Below are 17,328 nucleotides of genomic sequence, written 5' to 3'. Positions count from 1 at the left end.
ACCATATCTATTACAGCAGTTATTCAATTTAGCCAAGGAATCTTGCAGACTTGTAGCAGATTTATTTAGAAGTATAACATCGTCTGCTTAAAGCAAAGAGCTGACATTAACATCTCCAATTTTGATATCATGTTTAATATCACTCTCCTTCATAATGTGATCCATATAGATAATGAATAACAGAGGGGATAATAATGTACAACCTTGTCTCACACCAGATTTAACATCAAACCATCTTCCTGTACTTCCTTCAATTCTAACTGCTGACTTACAACTCAAATACAGACTAAGTATTGCTTGATATAATGCCCCATTGACACCATATAACTATAACGTATTGAATAGCTTCTCTCTTGGCACCTTATCATATGCCTTTTCCAGATCTACAAAACTCAAATAGAGATCTTTGTTATATTCCCATGATTTCTCCACTATTTGTCGTAAAGTGAAAATCTGATCCTGACGGCCTCTATTTGGCCTGAATCCAGCTTGTTCTTCACCAACCTTTCCTTCCACAATCCTTCTGAGCGAGCTGTCTATCAAGTATACTTGCATAAATCTTATCAGGAACACTCAGTAATACTTTTATATGTCTCTGTATTCTCTAAGAGCACGAGCTGACTTATTTGCCAGGAACTTGATATGCTTTCTTTTTTTCCTTCACTGCCTCTTTAACTTCCTGTGTCTGCTATGGAGTTTGATTTTCCATTCTTGCAGACAACCTCACCACAGCCTCTCTGGCTGAATCTATCAATGTTTTCTTCAGGATTTGCCACCAACTCTCCGAGGTTTGGTTCCTGTTCTCAAACTCTCTCATTTTTTCTTGAATAATCTTTGTGTATTTCAGTCTACAGTTTACATCTGAGAGCTGTTCAACTTTTATTCGCTTTAAAACTTTCTTACATGTTCTTCTTTTCGGTATGAAATTCAGTTTTTTTATCCTGCTCAAGACTAAATGACGATCACTTCCAACAGGAAGTAAAAATAAATAAAAGTACAAAAATAATAATGATAAAAAATCCTTGCATGGGCATGGATGCTTGTGATTGTCTTTATGTGGAAATAAATTTCATTACCTGGTGCGAAACCACTTCTCCATTAATATATTATTATTATTATTGTTGTTGTTCCAGGCAACTCCAAGGAGTCGACAGACTCATCGAGGGAGGCCCTAACATCATGTCAAGAACAACTATTCGACATTCACACAGTATCTATCATACCTTGCCTTGAACTCATTCACAGTCGTAGCACCCACAACAGACTCTGGAAGCTTATTCCACTCATTCACTACTCTCCAAATAATATTGGAGAACTGAAGTGGCGTGAAAATATTCCACATGACAAGGTGCTCAGAGAAAAGCTTTTCAAAACACTACAAGTATGTGGGGTAAATGGAACAGTATAAAGAGCAATACATAGTCTATATTTAAGTTGCAAGTCAGCAGTCAGAATTGAAGGAAATACAGTAAGATTGTTTGATGTAAAGTCAGGAGTAAGGCAAGAATGCGCATTATCTCCACTTTTACTCATCATCCATATGGATCACATTATGAAAGAAAGTGACATTAGACCTGATATTAGAATTGAGATGTCAAACTTAACTCTTTGCTTTATGCAGATGACATACTCCTAAACACATCTTGTGCAAGTCTCCAGGATTCTCTAACTAAATTGAATAACAGCTGTAACAAATTTAGCATGAAAATCGGTAATAAAAAAAACAAAACTATGAAAATAATCAGAAATTGAATACATCAACTGCATTCTGAATGGAGAGCCTATAGAACAAGTAAAATATTTCAGCTACTTGGACACAGTTTTTAATAAAGATGACAAGTTAAATTTAGAAATAGACAAGAAAATAAGCAAAGGTAGTATGGTGGATAGCCAGCTAAATAAATCCGTATGGAATAAGAGAGAAATTAGCCAAAACACCAAACTAGCAGTACATAAGACTGTGTTCAAACCAGTTATGGAGCTGAGAATGTTGTGTTGGTAGGACCTACCTCCTTCCAACACAAAAACTAGGTGTCATTAACACACCAAAAAACATGGCTTTGAAGAATTGCTTTAGTGAACAAGCACTTAAACATGAATTAAAAGTTATCAGAAATACCTTCCTGAAAAATGGCTACAGCCAAAATATTGTCAACAAAATTCTTCGCAAGACTTCACTTAAAAATAAACTAGATTACGATAAAACTGTAGCCATATTAAAGGAATATCAGGTAAAATAAACAGAATACTATAGAAATGTAACCTTAATGCACCTTTAAACCTCCTGCAAAAGTAAAAAAACTAATTCATTAAGGATCCACTTCTTCCACTGGCCCACCCTGGAGTATACCATATTCGTTGTACCTGTAATTTGCCCTATATAGGTGAAAGAGAATGCACAATTTTCATAAGAAAAAAAAAGGAAGATAAATAGAATGTTAAATTTAATAATTACTGGTAAATCTGGCCTTTCTGATCATGTCGTGAATACTCTACATAGAATTGACTGGAAAGGACTTGTTGTTTACATCACACCAAATTGTGGTATGAGCATAAATATTAACAGACCTGTGAAATTCTTATCAATCACCCTAATCTTAATAATAATGGTGGTCTAAAAATCTCAAGAATATGGATGACACATATTCTACACACTTAACCTTTTGGTCTAAGAGTTAATTATAATTGGAACTGTAAGTAATCCAGGATCATAACTCTAACATAACTCTTGTTAAATTATGGATTAGGCCACTACTTTGTTGTATTAAAACTATCTATATGAATTTGTTTTCTCTGATGATATAAATAGAATATCGCTTTGATGTAGTTCCCCCCACCCCCACTGGGGGCAGGGGAAGTACCTCAAACTTTCCCGTTGGCTTTCTGTTAGAAATGTAATGTGGCTTGTCTTTGTGTGTATATATATATATATATATATATATATACTCCAGATGATCTTCATATGAAGGTTGAAATGTGTCAGGAAATTAAAATAATTATTCCTAACATAGTTGTTGTAGTCTCCATAATTTTACTAAAATGAATGCTGATCATCAAAGAAAAGAATCATATTAAAAATGAAGATATTAGAATGGAACTTGATATTGTGAGCATTCAGGAGTGTGTAAGCAGAACTAATCTAAGTGATATGGCTACTTAAATAGAATAAGTGAGGAAAGGTTAGCATCCTGTCCTCAAAACAGGTACTTGATGCCAAGATGACAAGAAAGAGACCTAGACCAAGGTCTAGGTGGATTAATTCATTAAGAAGTTCCTTAGAAGCATGAAATGTTAGATATGACAATATTGGAGTGCTGACAAGTAATAGACTGATTTGGTGGTAAATAGGAAAATTATGGATAGGAGGTTAATAATGTAAACTTAATCATTTGCTGTCAGAGTAGCCCTCTGAGGGTACATATGAGGATATTAATGGTGGTGATGATATATATATAAAATATAGATTTAATGACTTAAAAACTGAGGTAACTTATAAAGTTTTTTATGAGAATAATACAAACTAGTTTCAGCTTATAACAGCCTTCATCAGGTATTCATTAAAGGAAGAGAATAGTAATAAACATTGAAGTATCTAAAAAACTGAAAATTACAGGTAAAAAATTGCAACACATAATTGAAACAAAAAACGTATTTTTTTTAAGTTGTTCTAACTGGCTCGCTATTGTTTATTGCGTGTGTGCATGCAGGCTCTTGTGAACGGCAACATTGAATAACTGGTATGGCTATCTCGGATGTTATAACTCAAATTGCTGTTTAAGTGTTCAGGATGATTTCCCTGGATTCCACGATTTTTCTTTCGAACTCATCACCACAGCGAAAAATATTTTCTGATTTATCCCAGCAAACGGAGTGACTTTGGAGATTATCATTAGGATTGTTTGAGAAAAGAACATGACTTGACAACACAGTTGCACGTGATCTTTTATAGGAGGTGTCTCTCTTATGCTCCTCGATACGTTGTTCAATAGATTTGTTGGTTTGTCCAAAATAAGGGATATTGCCATCACACCATAATTTATATACACCAGGATATTTTAGGTTGTGATGAATAGGTTTTGGATGGCTGATAAGAGAATGGATTTTTGGAAGTGTGATGAAGAACGTCTGATGTTGTATTTTTTAAGGACCTTAGCTAATCTGTTAGAGACTGTGCTAATGTATGGGATGAAGATGCTATCTTTAAAATTATTATTAGTTTCTGTGGTGCACTGTCTAGGAGGATCCAGAAGAAATTTCTTAATTGTTTTTTCGAAGTATCCATTTTGTTTAAAGATAAGAGATAGGTGATTTATTTCTTTTTGGAGTTCATCCGGTTCATTCAAAAGAGAGCGTGCTCTGTCCTAAGGTAGATATAGTTCCACGTTTCTGTGGTGGGAAATGATGAGAATGACTATGCAGATATCTATTGGTATGAGTAGGTTTCCTGTATATAGAGATTTTTAATCTTTCAGAGCATCGTGTAATCATTACATCCAGGAAGGATAAGGAGTTATTTATTACTATTATTACGGGCAACTCCAGGGAGTCATTAGACTCATCGAGGGAGGCCCCAAATCATATTCATCACAACTATTCAACATTCGTACAGTATCTATCATACCTTGCCTTAAACTCATTCACTGTCACAGCATCCACCACAGACTCAGGGAGCGCAGTCCACTCATTCACTACTCTAAAAGTAAAGAACCCAGCTCTAACACCTTTACTAACCACACTTTTGCCCAGTTTCCATGGATGTCCCCTAGTCCTCCCACAACCAGCCCTGTTCTCAAAAATATCTTCTGAATTAATTTTATAGAAACCCTTCAGTAATTTGAATGTCTCAATCATATCTCCCCTCCTCCGCCTATCAACCAGTTATTGCAACCCACAAATCCTCAACCTGTTCTCATAAGGTTCATTCCACAGACCTGCTATCATCTTGGTCACTCACCTCTGGATCCTCTCCACCTCCTCCCCATCAAGAAGAAACCTAGGTGACCAAATTTTGGCGCAGTAGTCGAGATGGGGTCTTATCAAGGCTCGATACAGAGGAACAATAACCTGCTTGTCTCTGCTTGTCAACGTATTCTTCAGCAACCAAGTGATTTGATGAGCTGATTTGGCCACTTTTGCAATGTGTTCCCTAAATTTCAATTCCTTATCCACCAACACTCCTAAATCTCGTGCTTCATCAATTTCCTGGAGCACAGTTCCACCAATGCAGTAAACTGCTGCCAATCTTTTCACTGCAAAATGCATAACCTTACATTTTGCCACATTAAATTGACATCCATTCTCCTTAGCCCAGACCTTTAATCTATCCAAATCATCCTGCAAAATTTTGACGTCATCTGCATTCACTATTGCCCTACCCAACTTCGCATCATCCGCAAACAAATGAACTGTTCCTCTCAGATCCTTTCCTATATCATTAATGAACAAATTAAACAGCAGTGGTCCAAGAACAGATCCTTGTGGCACACCACTAGTCACAGGCCGTCTTGTGGACTCTACTCCTGAGTAAACCACTCTCTGATATCTCTCCGTCAACCACTCTCCTATCCATCTCACCAACCCTATGTCCATCCCCATATGCTGCAATTTAATGATTAGAATTCCATGTGGTATCCTGTCAAAGGCCTTAGCAAGGTCCAGTAGAATCACTGTAAACCCATTACCCTTATCCAGTTCAGCCGTCACTGTGTTATAATACGTGAGCAAGTTACTGAGGCATGACCTACCCTTCACAAAACCATACTGTCCCCGATACAGTATCCCATTTTCTTCTATCCAATCTTGTATTTTCCTCTTGACTATTTTCTCTAAGACCTTGATAATGATTTCTGTTATGCTGATTGGCTGGTAATTTTCAACAGCAGCCTTGGAACCACCTTTGTACAGCGGAACTATTTTCCCCTCTTTCCACCCCCTTGGGACTGACCCAGACCCGAGGCTCAAATTAAACAAAATGGTCAAGGGCACTGACAATTCTTTAGCCACTTCACGTACAACACGAGCTGGTATACCATCCAATCCCACAAATGTATTGACATTGAGGTTCTGTAATAGACTAGTTACTTCTACTTCATTCATCACAATTCCAGTATAAGCTGTTGGTTCTTCCATTCCTGCAAAGTCACCACCTGGATGATATACTCTTGCAAAGTGCTCGCTCAGTAATTCCACAATATCGACTGATTCGGTTACCTCCCTGCCCTCAGCATTTTTTAAGATCATTCTACCATGAGCATTTTCCCTTTTACTTGCAACATATTGAAAAAACTGTTTGGGATTCTCTTTAGCCTGCATGGCCAATTTTCTTTCGTAATCTGCTTTTGATTTTCTTACCACCCTTGTTACCCTTCTGGCCTGCGTTTTATATTGTTCATGTGCCTGCCGGTCACCTTTCTCCTTAAATTCCCTCCACAATTGTTTCTTTTTTTGCAGCTCAAGCTTAATAGTGTTATTCATCCATTTAACCCCTACTTGATTTATTATTCGGACTCTTGGTATACAGTCAACCATTGCCTCCTGCAAACAGTTCTTAACCACCTCTCATGCACTATCAACATCCAGCCCTTGCAGTTTTACATGCCATGTCGCTGAGCCAAGCACACACCTAAGCTTGTCATACTTACCAGCCCGGTAATTCCACATGTACCCTGTCTTAATTGTAAATTTTACTCCTTTAGCCACCTCCCAAGTCATGACCTTATGGTCACTCTCACCAGTTGGCGGCAACATGGTCATGTTCGTTACAGCCACATTCTCAGTTGCATTTACAAGGTCCAGCACTCTCTGCCCCCTGGTATTTTCCACTACATGTTGCCGTAGATAGTTGTCCCTTAATAACCACATAAAATCCAATTCCTTCCTCCCATGTGCCCTCTCCTCTTTCCAGTCAATGTTACCATAATTGAAATCACCCATAATAATTCCCTCCTTCCACTCATTTCTTCTATTTGCCTATGCATACTATCCCCACCATCTATTCCAGCATATGTTGTTCTAGATCAGTAAATTTTATATTAGGATGTTTGTTGTTAAGATGATGAAGAGAATCTATGAGAGATGTGCATCCGTGACTCCATATAATGAAAATATCATCAAAATAATGTTTCCAAAGTTTTGGTTTAAATGAGAAGGAAGATATAGCTTTCGTTTCAAAATCTTCTAGGAAAATGTTTACTAGAACTGGGGACAATGGGTTGCCCATTGCCAGGCCTTGTTTTTGTTGGTAAATGGAGTCCCGATATCTAAAGTAACCAGAATGAATGCAATGTTTTTATAAAGCAGCAAACAATTTTTTGGATAATTTTTCCTTTAGTAATGTAAGTACTTCGTCTGTAGGAACATTAGTAAATAAAGAGACAATGTCAAAACTTGCTATAATGTCATTTTCATTAATGGAAATATCTTTGATATGAGGAACAAAGTCTGTGGTGTTTTTGATGAATGATGAGAATTTATTGGAGAAACATTTGAGGTGCTTTGCTAGATATTTTGAAAGATTGTAAGTAGGTGAATCAATTCCTTCCACGATTGGGCAAAGAGGTGTGTTTTCCTTATGTATCTTAGGAACTCCATAGATGCGTGGTATAAGAGGATGTAGTGAGCGTAAAGAAAGGCGAACATTATGAGAAAGTTCACTCATAGTCTTTAACAAGTTGTTTGTACGGTTTTGTAATTCTCTTGTAGGATCTTCCTGAAGAATTGAATAAGTAATGTTGTCTTCAAGTAATTGAAGACAACATCACAGAAGCATTTTTCTGTGATAATCTTCAAAGTTGAGGACGACCGTGGAATTGCCTTTATCTGCATGTAAAATAACAATGTTGTTATTCTTTTTAAGTTTTTTTAGGGCTTGTCTCTCAGCAGGAGAAATATTATTTGTTGGAGGTTTACCATTATTGATAATGAAAATCGATTCAATAGGGAGAAGTTTTGCTAAATGATTAGGAATAAGTGAACGTGCTTTTTCTATTTTTGTAAGAAGAGATTCTTTAGGGATAAATTTTGGTAAGGGAATGAAATGGAGACCTTTGCTTAAAATATCTTTTTCCGCATCTGTTAAAATATGAGAAGATTTGTTCATAACAACTTTGTCTGGATTAATACGGGTTGTAGTACAACCAGATATATTTTGTAATCTTTTCAGAGTATCAAATTTCTTGATTAGGGATTAATTATTGTTTTGTATTCGAGTATCTTGTGCTTCACTGTTAATGATAAAATCATATAAGCTTTCATTATCCATAATTTCTTCAAGTTTTTGAGTTAAAGATCTTTTTATGTTGAACAAAGAGGCTAAACAACGTTTTGCATTTGAGATTCTTTCGCTGAGGAGATCCATTTCAGCTTTACGGCAAATTCTTTTTGCGCGTTCTGTTATCTTTTCTTGAAAAGAGATGAAATTAGGAAAAACTGTATTGAACTTACAACGTTTGAGGAAGACTAACCTGTTTATTTTCATTCCTATTTTCTTCGTTTTTTTTTAAATTCCTTTTGATGTTAATTAGAGACGCCTCGTCATTTAGGCTATAGATGTAATTATGGACTTCTACTTGGTTGTTGTGATACATTTTTAAAAAATTTTAAAATTAAAAAAAAAAAAAAATATATATATATATATATATATATTAGTATGACAATAGTAATATATTAATGTGTAAAAACCAATAGAATATTAGTGCTGTGATTGGACCAACAGCCTTTTCCACTTCAGGCTCTTTTAAGTAAGTTTAACATTAGCATCCACTATGAAAACTGACAAACCTTTCATTGCATAACAGATGTAAATTTGCTTCCTGTTGGAACAAAGTGGATATTTCGGCCTGGTTGGCTGAGTAGTTAGTGTATCCACTCCCCAGCCAAAAGGCTGTGGGTTCAAATCTCACCGTGGGCATGGGTGTTGGTGTAGATGATACGGTTCGTTGTGTGAGTGGTGGAGATGGAGAGTTGTAGAGTAGAAGCCCTCCCTCAATTAGTCTTTGGACTCCTTGAAGGTGTCACATAATAATAATAATTTCTGTCCTTTGGTTATGTAAGCTGGCAATTTCTGAATAACTTCATTTTCAACAAAAAATTCCACCTTAGATATTATCTCTCTCTATGTTCACTGGGCATCTACAGTTGCCGTATGGTCACTCTGATGCTTGATAATGCTCCACACCAGGCCTCACCATGTAGTCCTGTTGTTTGCTTTTCTGGCAGCCTCAACTCTGAAGATCAGTCACTCCACATATGCCATGCCTCTTTTTCCAGGAACTTTACCTTCTATTACTGTTCTGAGAAGACCTCCTTCCATCCTTTCTATGTTGTGTCCAAAATATTTTAACTTTCTTCTGTCAATATCCTTAAGGAGCCTTAAAGTTCTACTAATCTTTTCTAACACCCATTCATTTGTACGCCTTTCAGTATATGATATCCTCAACAGCCTTCTGTAACACCACATCTGAAAAGCAGATATCCGTTTCTTATCTGATTCCTTTAGGTTCCAAGTCTCACATCCATAAGTCGCTGTTGGAAAAACAGCTGCATCTAAAATCCTCAACTTTGTTCCCATGGAGATAGATCCATCCTTCCAGATTGTAGACAGGTCTCTGACTGTTGTTTTAGCCATTCCTAACCTTTTTCTGACATCTTCTGAACAGCAATTCTTCACATTAATAATGGATCCCAGGTACTCAAACTTGCTGACTTCCTCAATTCTTTCTCCATTAAGATACACTTGTTTCTCAAGCACTTCTCTGTTTGTTTTTCCTTTGAGAACCATGATCTTTGTCTTGCTAGAATTGAGTTGAAGTCCTCTGCTATTTCTGATCTTGTTAACTTTGTCAAGAATTAGTCCTAGTTCTTCCATGTCATTACGAAGGAGTACTGTATCATCAGCGTACCTCAGATTACTGATCAATCTACCTCCTATTGTAATTCCTATCCTGAGCTCATCCAATGCTTCACGCATGATGTCCTCTGCATATATACCAAACAAGTGAGGAGAAAGTAAACATCCTTGTCTGACTCCTTTTCCAACTTGAAGCCAGTCAGTCAATCCAACACCTGTTCTTACTGTGGCTTCTTGCTCCTTATACAAGTTGGCTATCAACCTGATAGTGTGTTGAGGAAAACCCATTCTTTTCATTACTTCCCACCGGGGGTTCCCAACCTTTTTGTTTCCTAGAGCACATTCTAAAATACCGATAGGGTGGCGGGCACCATCTATTTTTTCAAGCTAATTTTTTGAATTCGTTTGTTAAATGAATACATACAAAGTTTACATTATATAAAAATTTAAATATATATATATGTAAGTTAGTGTGATCTTCGGCATGGCATTTCATTGGCCAGTGCTTCATAATTAGGAGAATATGATGATATTCCAGTTCTTAAACTGGAATGAACAACTTTGAATGTGCATCTACTTTACATTGTATGCGTTTAATACTCGCCATGTGTCATTAACGCATGCGTCATATAGCATGCCATGAATTGTTGCATGATTATTTCAAACTATACGGCACACAGTTGAACAGCGGCAGGCACACACAAATTGGTCGACGGGTGCCATGGTGCCCGCGGGCATAGGGTTGGGAACCCCTGCTTCCCACAGTTTCACATGCTCAACACAGTCAAAAGCTTTAGAGTAGTCTAAGAAACACATTACCAGAGGGAGTCTGAATTCTTTATATTTTTCTATGATCTGTCTAAGGCAAAGGATCTGATCTCTGGTGCCCCTACCTTTCCTGAAACCTGCTTGTTCCTCAAATAGGTTTTAGGAAATCTCTGCCTCAACTTTGGCCTCAATCCTATTTAGCATGATCTTTAATAAAATTTTGCTTGCATGAGATACAAACTAATAGTTCTATAATTCTTGCATACCTTCTTATCACCTTTCTTGTGTAGTGGTATGAAAACTGACTTCTTCCAGTCTCTAGGCCATGATCCTGTCTCCCATATCCTTGTAATCAATCTATGAAACACTCTTATCCCTCCATCCCCTGTGGTCTTAATTAACTCTGCTGGGATTTCATCTGCACCTGGGGCCTTATTGCTGTTGAGCTGCTTAACTGCTCTTTCAACTTCATGCCTAAGTGGAGGAGGTTCCAAATCAAAATTTTCTTGATAATTTTATTAGATATTATCAAAGCAGGCTTTTTCACATTAAGTTTTTTTTTCAAACAAAAATTGATATATTTTCTCTCTGTTTTGAAATAAAGATAAAATATGTATATTAATATTAATAAGAATATTTTGAAACTTTTTGTGTAGGACTGACAGCCCAACCTGGCTTTCTAAGCAAAGTCAGACCACAACGCCAGTCATCACTAGTAGCCCAAGTGAAGACCACACCTATAGTGCCTGTGTCAGTCAGCAGGAAGCTAAGAGTCCTTCTTTGAGTCCTTGCCCTAGTGAGGTATGGGAGTGTAGTGATGGAAATGAAAGTAGCGTAAGTGCTCTAGAGATGGACACTTCTACAAAGGAGGAAGAGCAAGAGGAATTGGTAGAAGCTAAAGAAGAAGAAGAAGAAATTTTGCATTCAAAAAGGCTGAGGAGTAGCAAAAGCAAAGATGAAGAGGAAGAAAGGAAAAAACTCACTGAAGGTGCACGAGCTCTTTTGAAGTTAGCTAAAATTGCTACAAAAAGGAGAAAAATGTGGGTTTTAGAGCAGAGTTCCTGAACATCGAAGTTTAATAGGTTGTTGAGGGCAAGCTGTTTTGCTCAAAGTGCATCATCAAAACCATCATGCAATCTTTCATGCAAGGTATAAAAAAAAAAACTTTTTTAAAAAATAAAAAGGATTGTATAGAAGTACAAAAACTTATAGTGAATGTTTGTGTTGTTAACATCCTGAGTTTCTACTTCATCCTTGGTTTATTAAGCAAGTAAGAAGAAAGAACTAAAGCCTTTTGGTGGCAAGTTCTTATGTTTATATTTTTTATTGTATTAGTTATATTTTGAAGAGTATAACATGTTACTGAGTCCCAGCTATACTTACAGTGAAGTTGAAACCATTTTATTTTGACTGCATAGCAATAATTGCTTGTGATTTAAAAAAAGAAAAAAGAAAAAAAAAACATTGGCTGTCAATTTTGCTTGTTCTCATCTGTGTTGTAATAAGCAGTTGTGTTTTTGAGTATTTGTTAGAGCATGATCTCTTCAATCTCCCCTCCCACTCATTTCCGTTTTAGATTTCTGTGAAGTGGGAAGATTACTAAGTGAGATTGGAAAAGAACTAATTGCTCAGCAGGAGAAGCATTGTAGTTTTTGAATCGACTTGCAATTCCTGCATAATCTTGAGAGTGTGGCAATAATATTTCATTATTACAATTGTTGACTGTTTCAGTAATTAGCATTAATAATTTTACTAAAATTCATTTTTTGTGTGTTTATACAATGGAAAGGAAAGTTTGAGCACTTGCTACCGTGGATCACACTTTTTTTTATTACTTGTTAGATTGGTAAGCAAGTGGCCTATTGTAATCAACTGGTTCAGAAAAACAGATTGTAAATTTAGTTGTTAATAGATGTTGCTACTTAACACTGTACAATGTTGTAAAGATAAAAAGTTGGTTATCTTGTAAAGTTTTAGAAGCTGCCAAGGTTTTGCATCTTTATATGTAGATCTAAAAAAAAAAAAAAAAAAAGAGGGGGAAAAAAAGAGAAGAAAACTGAAAGTGATTGCTTCATATTATTGTGAAGCATTGCAATATTTGGATTATTTTTTTACCAGAAAAAAAAAAATCAGTAGTGTATCATATGTACCATTTTAGAGAATAATAATATGCTTCATCCCTTTATGTGTAATATATTAGATATGGAATTTGAAATTCTCTTCCTGTTGTGTATAGGAAAAATATATGGTGAGGAATTTTTTGGCATGATATTAAATGATTTACTGAGTCCAAAAAACTTCAGTCTGCCACTGTAATAATACAAACTAATGGAATATCAGTCCTACTTCCTCTGTGGCCACAGTGAGCTGAATACAAAAGTTTGCAAGTTGAAAGTTCCTTCAGATAGTAAGAAAATTTACTAATTTGTAATTTATATGTATGTAAACATCTTAGCATCTTTTGATCCTTATATTTAAATCTAAAATATATTATTGCTTTAAACTATGTTATCTATATAATCCCAGTCATAATTAACAGTATCTTTCTGTTATCTGCCATCATTGGTTGATGCAGGAAACTGATTTCTATTTTTGTGAGTATTTTTGTATATATTAAAATACATACTCTGTTAAAGATAAAAACTAAACCTATAGCACACTTTTGTAAATTAGTCTGTCTTCCATGCTTTTAACTTTTCTTTCTTTCTTTCTTTTTTACAGTAGGGAATTTGAGGAAAAGAATATTTTTAAAAGTCATATATTCTGTTCTATGATGTGCATGAATTATTATATCAGACTGCAGGCTATTCCACCCATCTCCTTTCAGCCATATACATATTCGGCAGCATAACGAATGCTATATCTGGAATACACGTGGGAAATATTACATTTTGGACACCATTATGTCCAAAAAAAAAAAAAGAAATGGAAACATGGAATGAACCTACCTCTACTCATTCATTGCCCTTCCACTAGTTGAATTTTTTCTGTCCTAGTAAAATGAGACAGTAGTTAGCAGTTTTATAAAATAGGTTTCAAAGATTCGTCGATCCTACCTCTCCCATATTTAGGTGTTATTATTTTTATTTTTTGCACAGATTTACTAGTTGTAGTCTGAGATGTTTTTTTTTTTTTTTTCAAATACTCAGAATATGCAGTACTGTATAACAGTAATAAATAGAAAATGTTATGTTTCTAAAAGAAAAGTTATCAGTATAGTATTATTCATATTGTTTGCAGAGCTCAACTCCTTTTTAAGAATCTCAGATTTCAAAAGTCTGTCGTTCTCATCTAAAAATGTGAGAACAAAAATAACTCAAATTGTTATGTTTATTCTAAAGTTCTGGACATAAATGAACATTCTCTCATAATTCATTTCAGGTATCTGTATTTGTGTTTAAGAAAGTTTCATTTAATAATGCTTCTTAAAAGTGCCTGTTTCTAGGTCGTAAGTAATTTTTTTCTCTCTTTTTTAATAGTTTTAGGGTTTTGTTTCAGGAAATCAGACTTTATAATCAGTCACTTCACTTCCTTAGATTGACTTTAACTGCAGTTTTTTCAGTGTAGATGAAGAAATATTATTACAAATTTTCCTTTTTGAGGATTTTAATTTTTTTTTAAAAGAAAGCATCTTTATCAACAGAGAAGGAAAGGAAATTGTATTCCCATAGATAACAGATCAGATTTAATTGTATGCTTTTTTAGAGAATATATTATTTGTACTTTTAAAATTTGTAATATTTATCTGTAATAAATACAGTGCCTCTATATGATGCTAAAAGTATTATTAATATTAGAATCATTACTGAAAATATTAAATTTTAGTATTAAGTATTAATTTACATAATGAACATCACAGATCATGTTTAATGATGTATAATGGAAAAGCTTTTAATTATCATTTTGTCATTTTTCTAGCAATTTAAGAGCATTATACACCAAAAAATAGTGTTAGCAGCAAGAAATGAATTTTTATAAGTGACTATATAAGTAATCAGTGAGTGATTTATTTTTCTTTTAAACCTAATCTGATGTTGGGAATCTGTCAGTAATATCTTTCAGTAAAATTTTGCATTCATAATGGAGATGCAATATATATATATATAAAAAATATTCAAATCAGCAAGGAAAACACTTCTTTGAAAATTGTAACTTCCATGTTTTCTGCTTGTTGCATCTTAAATAATTATGTAGATTTGCCTTCCTTGTGTGCCAAGATAAAAGAAGTTGAGAAACCAGTTTTGTTATATAATAGTAATTTCTAGACTAAATGAAAATTTATTCATTATTAAAGAGAATAATTTTTTCTTTAAAATGAAGATAATAATAAAAAAAAATAAAAAAAATAAAAAACTGGCTCAAGATTGCACAAATTATGCTCAGCAGGACAAGTTGAATGGTTTACACTCAGATCAGTAGATAGCATTAAATATAGTGAATGAATCAAGTTTAGATAATGTTATTGGTGCTAATTTTTTTTAGATTGTATATGAAATATATTGTATATAAGAAAGCTAATCGGTCCTACTATACTTTCAGATTTATTTCACCTTTTTTTAAATATATAATTATTATGCCAGTTACCTAAAACATGGGAGTAATTAAGCAGCTTCTGAAGAATTTCTCATAGTAAAATTATCATTGCTTTATTAATATTTCAGATAGTGTCTGAAGGTAAACAAACAGGAAAAAAAGTTATGGTAGAATGAAAGTGTAGGGCTCAGTCTAGAACCTGCAGAAATTATGGGGGAGGGAGGAAGCCTCATGGTTTTATAAAATATTCAAATATTTAAAATCATTTTATGTATGGTGTGACTTTCTGTTTGTATTAATTTCTGCTGTGTCTGACGTCCATTCCTATTCTTATTTTAGACACTTAAAATTGTACAGAATTTTTAGTAACTATGTATACTAGACATAGTAAACAGATATTATCGCTTAATACATATTCAGTAATTAGTTTAAAAAATGCAGTACCTAATTTTATTTGCCTTTATCTTTCACACACACATACACACAACATTTTTGACTTACATCTAAAATATTGTTAGTTTTTTTTTTAACTTTTTTTTTTCTTTTGTAATTATCCTGATGTTTATATATTTATGTATAATTCAGTGTACTATATTGTTTTCCCAGTAGCTTTTTTTTTATTACTTTCCTTTTTGTGAGTAGTTTGTAATAAATTAAGACATGCTATCAAGTTTTGACTTAAAGAATCTTTAGCAAATGAATGCATTTATTATATTTTGTCTGATTGAATCAAGTGATTGCTTGACTGTAATGTGACAGATTGAGAAAAGAGATTATGGGGAAAAAATGATACTATATAAATGTTTTTGACCTTTCATTGAACTTGCAAAATTTAATATGATCTCTTGGTTTTTCTGATTGTGAAATCTTTGCATTTTTGATTAATCTGTTTTGGAAAACATTAATACACAATGATAATAAAAAGGCAATTTTTATTTTGATATTGTTTATAGAAAAGAGTGGACGATGTGATGCATATGTCTTAATTTTTAAAGAATGTCTTACCGAAAACCTATGCCTGTGAGTTGAGCAAAAAAAAAAAAGCCTTACTTAGTAAGAGGCAGGGGGAAATGCTAATTATTCTGTTAACAGTGTTTATAAATGATACCAAATAGTCTGTAAAATATTGACTAGTGATGAGAAAATTCTTTTCCTTGAAAAGTGTAATATTGTGCCTGAAACTGAGAGTTTTATAGAGGCATTATGGAAAAAAAAAAATTGTACCTGTCATTGAAACTGGTGTACTGTAGAGAAGGTGTTATTTATTGATTGAACTAGACTATGGGTATGGCTCTTTTCTTTAGAATGCAATTTGTTAACAAGGCTAATGTTAGGGGAAAAAAGTCAATCATTTTGAAGCACAGTTTCTCCTGTTTCTCTTAATTTGAAGCTGTCTCTCAAATCCATATTTTTTCTCCCTTGTCTTCCATACTGAACAAGCATCTTGTGCCAAAGTTCGGAGTACAATAGTGTGAAGAAATGATAATTCTTCACCTACCATTTGCTTTATAATCAGTATATACTGGGTTGCATGTATAAATCAGGAATATTGACTCGATGTGATGCAACCTAACTTCCAGAGTTTTATCAAAGTAGGATGCTTTTATTAAAAAAATATTTCCTTTGATGCTTGTCATTTAAAACTTAGCATTGGCCTTGAATGTAGATCAGCAGATTCTAACTAAAGTATTTTTACATGCTCTTCTAAAATGTACATATCAAAGCATTATCAATAAATACAATTTTTGGTGTTAAAAGGTTGTTTTCTTAATTTTATTAAGTAATGACATGGAAAACACATTTGTCTTTGGACGGAGTAAATACTGCAAATTTTCTCTATGGAGCAAAAACATTCTACTAAAGTAATGATTAACTCATGGAACATCTCCCTCAATAAGTCTAAGGACTCCTTGGAGCTGCCCGTAATAATAATAAATAATGAATATTAATATAATTTCACATTACAAAATGTAAGAATACCTCCATGTGCATGTGTTATCATGCATCACTTGCAATATTTTTCTTTCTGAAAAAAAAACCAGCTTAAGAACAGACATGCACACCTGGTTGCATTGCATGGCCAATAACTCTAAATTACCAACCATTCTAACAAGCTTTGTAAAATGAACACACACACACACACTATTCAACCAACGGGCTGTGGGTTCAAATCCCATTGT

The 17,328-nt window shown here is 34.3% G+C and overlaps 1 protein-coding gene across 1 annotated transcript in view; it reads left to right on the top strand.

Annotated features, from left to right (window-relative positions):
• The window catches only part of LOC150095096 (uncharacterized), a 332,715-nt gene extending 315,810 nt beyond the window's left edge, over positions 1 to 16,905 (top strand). Inside the window, exon 9 of the mRNA XM_090411047.1 lies at positions 11,272 to 16,905. Within this exon, the coding sequence (XP_090267173.1) occupies positions 11,272 to 11,680 (409 nt within the window). The 3' untranslated portion in view covers positions 11,681 to 16,905. The remainder of the gene's footprint in view (positions 1 to 11,271) is intronic.
• The last annotated feature ends 423 nt before the right edge of the window (positions 16,906 to 17,328 follow it).

The sequence above is a fragment of the Typopeltis vanoorti genome, chromosome 21, assembly GCF_054136105.1.
Source record: "Typopeltis vanoorti isolate ZY-2024b chromosome 21, IOZ_Tvanoo_1.0, whole genome shotgun sequence".
In the NCBI taxonomy this organism is placed as follows: Eukaryota; Metazoa; Arthropoda; class Arachnida; order Uropygi; family Thelyphonidae; genus Typopeltis; species Typopeltis vanoorti.
This window is presented reverse-complemented; position numbering and strand designations above follow the sequence as displayed.